Genomic DNA, 9,937 nt, shown 5'->3' with positions numbered 1-9,937 from the left:
CTCAAATGGACGAGGAGAAACAATTTGAGTTTGATTAACACTACATTCATATCTTCGTACACTTTTGACATGCAAATCACTATTTTATATTCATTAAGAGCCTACAACTTAAGTTTCTCTCTTAGATGAGAGAAATGTTGAACACTTCGACCCCATGATCAACTTGATAGGGTATTAAAGCTACAACATGCATTTCTTCAAGTCAGAGCCTAAGTTCCTTCAAAATTTCTTCCATACTTGGTCTCTCGCGATCTATGGGATTTGTACAAAGAATAGCTAGAGTCAAAATTCTGTGAAATGCACTTGAGTCGTAAGCTCCATTTAGGTGAGGATCCACCAATGCACAAACATTTCCTCCTTTTGCTACAATATTTCTTGCCTGTATGACAATATAAAGTCCATAATTAAACTGATTATTCAAATTTCAATTTTTTTTTTACCATTGCAATACATCAACACATTTGGTTTGAGAACTAAAAGTTTGTATGATTGAACATGAAAAATGAATATGAAAATGAACTTTCCTAGTAAACAAAATTTCTAGATGTATGATTGCGCATTTTCCCAAAAATATTTACCATCAAAAGCAATTTTCCCAAGCAGGAAAATATTTTCCCATCCCAGCTTAGAAAAAAATGAATTTTCCATCTCTTGAAGTAATTCTCTCATGATTTACCCCACCCCTTAAAATTAAAAATGAAATCTTGTTTTAATTGTTTCTTGTTAAACACCAAAATTCATTTTTCCTCAAAATATTTTGTTAGCTATCATATAATTGAATCCCATAAAGAGTATAATAAATTTTCATTTGTCCAAGAGAACTTTAACAAATATATGTATTTTTATTCTTATTGAATTATGGTATGGGAATGAATTAAACATCAAACCTCATTGACTAGAGACCTCGTTGCGGAAGAATTCGAATCAACAATCTTTCTCCCTGTCAGTAATTGAAGTAATACAACTCCATAATTGAAGACATCGTTTTCTACGATGCCCAACCCCTTTGTCTCTCTAGACTTGAGATGCGATAAAACAAAGTCCGAAATCTTGGCTTCTAGTTCCTCATTCAGTAGTATGTTAGTTAACTGGAAAAAAAAAAGTTAAAAGTAAATTCACTGAAATAATTATAAGTCAAGATACTTGTAATTTAAAATTAAAGGTTCTAGATGACAGAGGTCTAGATCACCTTTATGTTTCCATGAACCAACTTTTCAAACGAATTATTTTGGAGGAACCATAACCCTCGTGCAACATCGAACGCTATTTTTAGTCTGCGCTCCCATGTTAAGATTGCCTTCGGACCAGCTGATCAATATGTTTAATTGGATTTGATTATGTACAAGAGAAACTCTTTCACTGTTTATAACTAAATCATGCAAAAACATCAATGCTACACTACTCAAAATGATTTTGTGAAAACCTATATACGTAGATTCCATATAAGTTTAACAAACTACACGAGACCAAGGCTTATAGAATAGGATGCGTTGTAGCTAGTAAATATGTACATTTATATAATATATTGATCATGTTCGCATTAAGATTCATATTACATCAAGAATCAACTCTTTAGGGAGAAAAAAACACTTTACAAGCTTGAAATTGATACACTAGATAAAGTTCTTATTAGGTTTTATATAATTGCATAAAAAAATCAAGAAAACAATTGGGCTAATAGAATATTAGATAGGATGCATTGTACTAATGTGTATATTGATATTCTATATAAATTTTTTTGTTCTAAGAGATATACTATATATATCATTTTTGTTTTTGCTTTGGCGGGCCGCACATACCATCCACATGCATGTGCACAATAGTTAAATATAACATTTTATGTGAAGGGGCATATAGAGATTCGAAGGTATGATCTAGATAGCAAACCCAGTCATCCTTACCATCTTAGCTAACCCCTAGTGAGTATACTATATAGATCATGTTATCGTTAGAGTTCATGAATTACATCAAGAATCAATCAAATCTGAATCCTCTTTAGAAGGAAATTAAGAAAACTCTTAACATATATAAGAAAATCTAATTTACTCCAATCGTCATCTCAATCTTACAAGAATTTGGTTAGTTATTTTGTTTGCGTCTTCTCTTCTATCGGAGTATATACCAAGTAGCTAGCTAGCAAATTCCTTGGGTCCAAATTTGTTGTAGTGATTATTTTACTTAATTTCACAACTTTCTCTTTAGGGGAAATTTTGTATTTGTAAGGCCTATAAATACATACCCATGAGGGATTAAATTTTTTTTTTTTTTTTCTGGAAGAGTGAGATTGAGATATTCTAATCCTGGTTTTCCCATTATAATGTTGAAATAATCTCATCATCACCCATGGACATACGCAATCTTGTCGAACCACATTAATTCATGTCATGTTCTTTGTACTTTCAATTTACGTTTTATTTTGATCGTTATCATGGATTCTCATGCCCTATATTTTCTAAAATTGCAATGAGATTCATAATAAAGTATGTGATTATATGATCAAAACTACTTAAGAGAGAGGGAAGATTACCTAGAAGCCATTTTGACAAATCTCCATTGATGCAGTACTCATAGACCAAGCATTGCTCCCCTCTATCACAGTACCCCAATATACTTACCAAATTTGGATGCCTTATCTTTGCCATCTTACTTATCTCACCAACAAAATCAAGAAGCTTCAAACCCTTGTTGATCCTCTTAATTGCTACTCTCATTCCACTAGGCATTATTCCCAAGTACATTTTTCCTAAATAATACAATAAATTAAATCAAATAAACCAAAATAAGTTTTATTATCTTATGTTAATGTGAAAAATATAAATAACATCAACGAAAAACTTACAATATTTTTATCTATATCTTACCTAGACTCCCTTCTCCGATCAAATTAGAATTATTAAAACTATTAGTAGCCTTGGAAATTTCATCTTGAGAGAAAATATATATACCAGAGCAACTAAACGGGTTCGTAGAGTTATCTTCTAAAGCTTTGGTGAGGACTATTACTACAAAACAAAAAAGAAAAAGAATCAAGAATTTTTGGATTAATTCTGGGAGAATATTTTAAGCAAATCCTTTCAAAGTTTTTATTTTTACCTGATAGATTTTCAATTTCCTTTTCACTTGCATGTTGTAGCCGTCTCCTTGTTACCTTATATAGTATTGGAGCCAATATTACGAATGAGATTGCGATGAGAATTGTGGCAAGGAGTTTCTTAGATCCAAACAAAAACCCTTCATCCATACAATTATTTTGAGATTGTTAGAGCCGATTTCTCATTTCTTATCAAGAAAAAGAATTTATTGTGATATATTGTAGCAATTACCTTTTCTATGCTTTGGAGCAGGCCATTGAAACTCTGAAGCATAACAAAATACATTGTTAGTTGAAGACTCGAAGCAACTAGAGAGAAGTTTTCGTTAAATGGACATAATTATATCACTATAATAAAATAGTCCAAATCATATGCACCTAGGGTGAAGGATTGAAATCCTCCTTCCACACCTCAACACATGCCACATAAGTTACAATCTAAGGAAATTTTAAAAAGGAGATATTTGAGGCATTAATTTAGTGAATTATGTCTTACGTGGCATGTGATGAGGTTTGGGGGGAAAGATTAATCAATCCTCCACCTTGGGTGCATACAATCTGGTCTCATAATAAAAATGCTCATTAAAAATATTAACATGGACCATAAACATTTTAGGATTCAATGTGACGCTTGCAAACTCCACACACACACACACACACACATTAAAAACAAAAAACTACCCATAAGGGGGTTAGCTGAGATGGTAAGAAGTGATTTGGTGTGCTCCCTAGGTCGTGACTTCTATATAGAGGTGTAACTTGGTCTGGTTCAACCTGAGAACTGAATCAAACTAAGAGCCTTGAATTGGTTTGGTTTATAATGAACTTTGGTTTGATTCTGGGTGAGCAAAATAGAGAACCGATCAATTTGGTTTAGTTCTTGGTTCGTGCCTTACAAGAACCGAACCGAACCAAACCAAGAATCGAATCCCTATATTAATAAAATTATAAATAAATATTATTATTCTATTTAATAAATTATACCTATTTTTTTATGGATAAATTGATTTTTTTTATTTTATAGATAGATTAATGACATTTTTTGGATGGATGGGATTAATGACTTTCTTTAATTGATGAAAAAACTATTGACCATTTTTTAAAATGGATACATGAATTTTTTTATTATTTATGGATAGATAAATGACTCATTATATGAGATTTCATATTCATATCTATTTATTTTTATTAAATATAAGTTGATTCAATTAGGTTTTTAAGATATTGGCAATCCATAGAACCGAACCGAATCAAATCGACCTTAGCTCGGTTCGGGTTGGTTTGATTATATGGTAATTTGGTTTGGTTCCGGTTCTCATTTAATGGAACTGATCTAGGTCAGTTCGGTTCCGATTTGACCTCAAACCGAATTAAGTTGCACCCTTACTTCTATATGCCCCTCCACCAAAAAGGTGGCTGCTTAAACAACTTCACGTGACATGGTGGGATGGTGTGGGCATCCCATGGACCAAATGCTAGCCCGCTACCACAGGGATCACCTCGTTACAAAACAAAAAAAAAACTCTGCAAAAATGTTTCTTCTATAAATACATCCAAATAATAGTCTATTTATGACAATATTATGTGAACAAGTTATCAAATCATGCAATGAAACGATCTTATTTACCATGATCTACACCACACATTCTAATCAATTTAAAGTTGATAAAAATGTAATTTTGGTAAATAATTTGTTTTTTTTTAATGGTATAAAGTTATTGTGTACAACTAGATAATTATTGGAAATGCCCTTGATATTAATTTGATGAAATACCAAATTTATTCTTTTACTGATCGAATGATGGGTAAAATTGGTATTTACCAAATGGGTGGGCGAGTCAAATAGATTAGGTCAAGTTGATCGGGTTGGATCAAGTGGGTCAATTTAGGTTATCTGGGTCGGTTCATACTTAGACATTTAAGCTTGATTCAAAGTTGATTGACTTGACTCAGTCAAAGGGCTTGACTCAATCTGTTGGGATAAAGAGAGGGGTAGGGATATTTAAGATATTTTAATTTAAAACATTTCATTTTAAAAATTAAATATTTAACACACCAACAAAAAAAAAGAAGAAGTTAGCAAAGTAGTTTCGACATAACTGACCCATAATTGGGTAAATTTATCTTTATGTGTAATGTCAATTTTGTAAATTCTACAAAGTTTCAAGAAATTATTTACGAAAAATGTCCTTGGACCGATTAATATATACCTAAAAATTTAAAATATGCATATTATAAAATACAAAAAATAATAATAATGGTTCATTAATTGGCCTGATTATATTAAAAAATCGGTTGGACCAGGCCGAACAAGGTTAATTTGGTCTCGTTTAAAAAAAAATATATTTTATGAGGGCATTGATCAAATTAACATAATTGTTGAGGTTGCTAACGTACCATTGAAGCCTTCGAGTTGGTATTCCCCAACTGCAATATTTATAGGGATGTGCAGTTGTGTATCCTGAGGAAAAATATTTGTGGTTCTAACACATGTCAGGGGGTGTATCGGAGTGTTTGTCAGAGGGGGACATCAGACAATCATAACTAAGGATAATATATACAAAAAAAAAAAAAAAAAACCTGATGATTCACTAGCTGAACCGATTTATTACAAATCATTGGTTCAACAATGGTCCTTCATTCCCAAAATTTTATTATAATTAGATTAATGATAAACTGACTCGAAATTTACTCGCTTGACGTGGCATGTGCACAAAACCATAGATCTTTTTCGTTATGTATCCCGAAGAAAAAGATCTAATGTTGTGTGCACATGCCACGTCAAGCAAGTGAATTTCGAGTCAGTTTATCGCTACTCGTATAATTATTATTGAGAAAGAGAGGTCTTACCTATTTCATCCCATAAACATGAAAAAATGCCTTGAACCCAATCCATAGATCTAACATCAGTGCTTGCAAGACTAACAAGAAGAGCTTCTGCACACATCCTATCACTTGAACCATCCCTTTTCCCTCCATCACCCTCTTGTAAAGCTTGCAAAGATGTCCTATATGACGCCACACAATTAAAACATGCATCATCATTGTAATTAACCTTTGACAAGTTCCCACAACTTGATCGAAGGCCATTGTATCTCTCCATTCCAAGTATGTCCATGACCGAATCAACGTTTCTCGAACAAGCATTTGTACTAGAAGTAGTGATGAAATCTTGAATTTTACAATTGGAGAGATCGGTTCGATTGTGGAGAACTTGGAACATTGTACTACAATCCTTAGCTTGAGTAGGGTCAAGGAAGATAGATCGAGACATGTTGGCCCTTATCGTCATTGCTTGGAAGATGGGTAGGAGAGCCAAATGACAACATGAGATCATAGCTTGAGTTGGGTTTGATTCTATCGTGGCGTCGAAGCACTCGCTTTGAACTTCAAATGGGAATTGTTTGAAATCCAAGGTGCAAGTACCTGAAAATTGAAATATTTGTTGGAGGGTACATAGTTTAGTTGACTTGGAGAAATATGTTTCCCATCTTTGTGTGTGTGTGCATAATGGCTGAGCGATTTTTTGCTCACAGAATTTCTAGTCTCAGTGTTCAGATTCTCGAGCGCATGCCACGTCAAGCCTAATTAACTACGGTCAATACAGGAGGCTCATGTGATTGGTGGATCCCGGATTCTATGAGCAATTTTTTTTCCAGAGTAATCAAGTTTGGATTTGGCAATTATCCACGGATTTAATTTGGGAAAATTTCCTAAAAGATTTGGAAAATTTTCGGGATTACACAAATGATGTTTTTGGATTTCTTCCCAAAACCTATCATCTTCAACCTCCCTAAAAATGTATCCTTTTATTGAGATTTGAAGGTTAAAAGAAAATAACATTTTGAGATTGAAGAGCAAAAATATAACCATATTGGATGAAATAATCATTAAATTGTCGATTTGCTGATTTAATCGACTTGTTCCCTATTTGGCTAATTTTGCAATTTTTTTAGAAAGTGTGTGTTGCATACTTACTTGAACTTGTTGACTGCAGGTTACATAGGAACATGAAGAGGAAGAGGAAGAGGAACAAGAGGTGAGGATGTGCCATTAATGCTGAGTTGAATCTTTGGGTTCTTCTCTTCTTGGAGATGGTCTTTTTGGTAGAAAAAATATGAAGTTTTTTATTTTATTTTATATGTAGTTTTGGTTACATAAATAAGGGTGATTTTAATCACATCATGTAACTGTGATAGATGATGATATGGTGCAACTGCAGCATCACAATAAATGTTATCTCCCCATCCTTATACGCATTTTGGATCCCTACTTTGGACCCACATACATAACAATCAACGGGCAAGATTTGATCATGTGGTCCTGATCATCACTCATTTGTGAATTTGAGCTATAGCTCATCAAAGAGGTGGCCCACTATTTGATCTGGACCAATGGGTATGTTTATTAGTTGTTTATATTCTAATCTGACGAGCGAAACCTCTTGTTTCCTTCGGAGTCAAATGGACGGTTGTGATGGAAAGAGATGATCCTGAGGGAATCTCTTCCCATCTAAGCCGCTCATTGGACCCTCAGCGTCCAACGTGATTGGACACTAGAAATGCTCCCAAGGCAATATTCCACCAAATGATGAGAATCCAAAACCATACAATTGTAAATTACAACTCCATGGAGTCGAATCCACAACTCCAAACACTAGAGTTAACCTCTGCACTCTTCTTTGTTTCATAACAGCAACAAATTATTCTTTATCAAGTGTTAATGGCCGGCTGATTGGAGATCATGGGACCCACACAAAGAAATTGAGACTAAGTCTGATTATGGTATTTAATCTTGGTCAAAACAGAATTATAATTAATGTTTTTAATTAGATGCAGTGGGACCAAATGTAACTGTGTGGTTGAATGGTTGATTAGTTCTTAATGTAATCTTGTTCTTGTCTCATCTTGCAGGCCCAGATAAACTACTAACATAAGGTTATGGAGGTGAATCCATGAATGTTACATACTTGCCACCCATGTTTTAAAACTGTAATCAACCTGACTCGATTACAATCACAACAGAGTAAGAGCGTCAATGGGTGCCTAGCTACTTACCTGTTGTATCAAAACCGATTAATAATGATTTAACATGATTAATGTATGAACTTCTAACTAATGCTTGGGGCAAGCTATGTGATTTATAGTATTTTGGGACCTTTCAGAATCATTTTTAAAAAATATACATTTTGAGATGTTTGTGTATTTTGGACTAAAATGGGGTGTTTTGAAAACATTTTCTTTGAGCCTAAATCGGTGTTTTTATTCTTAGACGGATTTTTTAAGTGAAAACACACTACAAAAGGGGTGACAAGTTTGTGAGTCAAACATGTACAAATTGGGGTGTCTACAACAATTCCAAAAAAAAAAAAAAAAAAAGACTAAAACATGGCCCGATTTCAACTAAATCAGGTTGAATTGCACCACTGATTCAAACATTTTCACTTCTATAAGCAAACTTTCTTTGATTACTCATACATTATGCACCCTTTTAGACACTTTCCTTAGGAAAATTATGTTGATTTTGACAACATTGCACCGGTAGAATCTCAACCGATTACATTCCTTAGGAAAATGATGCTTGTTTATGTGTCACCAAAACATGCTTCTACTGCATTACTAGTTACTACTACCACTACTTCCCTTTAAAGAAATGAATAAGAGCAACTCCTGAAGTGATTCTTCAAATTACAAAATATGGTAGTTAAGGCAATTAGTTTTCTTTCATTTTCAAACAATATTAACCAACACTTCAAGACGCCAAAATATGTTTGGAGGTATTTCAAACCAATCAGCTCTAGCTGAAGCCACATCATCATCTCAACAATTCTTACGAATATTGAATCATATTGATCCTATTTGATATACAAGTATGTTGGGTTATCTATTCTATTCTTGATATATGAAAAGTTGTCATGAATTCAACTCAGATCTTTTGATGATCTACTAACGACTTGTATGACCCGTGGATCCAACCCGTTTACCCTCTTTGTAACCCTAGTATATAAAGGATAAGAGATGAAACCCTAAAAATGTTAGATGTACGAGAGGTAGAGAAGTTGTAAACCTATTCTTCTTAGGTTATCATAGTGAAATTGTCATTTTCGCCCGTGGACGTAGGTCGATGCTTTGATCAAACCACGTATATATTGTATCTTGTGAGATTATTTGTGTTCTTGTTGATTTATACTTCGGATTTGAGAGTTCTTTCTAATAAAGTATTCTTTCTGCCGATATGTTTCCATTGTTTAGTGAAAAGTCAAAACAAGATATTTGTAAGGTCTTGTAAAGTCGTCCTTGAGGACAGAATTGGTTGATTGTACCTTAGGGTTTAAGCTAGTTTGGATCTACCTTAACCACGATAACTATTCAAAAAAAAAAAAAGAGAAAAAGATACGAAATAATTTTGTATATATGTATATGTATGTGTGTATATATAAATGAATGATAGAATCAAATTTCAACTAAACTCTTAATTAGTTATGAATAGTTAACAGAAAATGCTTTCCCAAGTTGCTATGCCGACTAATTAGGATGGATTCTATATCATTCCTTTAACATAGAATGACTTCCCCAAGATACTGTAGTTAAGATGCAAAACACCTTGAAAATTATCATTTGAGGGTATTTTTGGTCAGACAAGATTGTTTGAGGGCATCGTAGGTAGTAAATAAATTTTGGAGATGTATTTAATGCATTTTAACTTGTGTCCTCAGGGCACAAGTTGGACACAAGTTAAAAAGCATTAGAGCATCTTTAATGGCATGTTATTTGAGGGTATAAATTCCAAATTTTGGCTCGAGCATCCAACAATTATGCTCCAACACTTACTAAAAATTGTCTCAAA

At 33.4% G+C, this 9,937-nt stretch overlaps 1 protein-coding gene across 1 annotated transcript; it reads right to left on the bottom strand.

Moving 5' to 3' along the window:
- Nucleotides 1-202: 202 nt before the first annotated feature.
- On the bottom strand, nucleotides 203-6,383 carry LOC147389159 (putative leucine-rich repeat receptor-like serine/threonine-protein kinase At2g04300). The gene is made up of 4 exons (XM_086419749.1): nucleotides 5,942-6,383; nucleotides 2,616-2,743; nucleotides 888-1,088; nucleotides 203-379 (listed from the first exon to the last, which is right to left on the bottom strand). The coding sequence occupies exons 1-4, from the start codon at nucleotides 6,381-6,383 to the stop codon at nucleotides 203-205; spliced, it is 948 nt and encodes a 315-aa protein (XP_086275875.1).
- Nucleotides 6,384-9,937: the final 3,554 nt, after the last annotated feature.

The sequence above is a fragment of the Akebia trifoliata genome, chromosome 12 (genome assembly GCF_017979445.1).
Source record: "Akebia trifoliata isolate Shusen 1 chromosome 12, ASM1797944v1, whole genome shotgun sequence".
Taxonomy (NCBI): domain Eukaryota; kingdom Viridiplantae; phylum Streptophyta; class Magnoliopsida; order Ranunculales; family Lardizabalaceae; genus Akebia; species Akebia trifoliata.
Note: the sequence above shows the minus strand (reverse complement) of the source record. Positions and strands in the feature narration are given on the sequence as shown.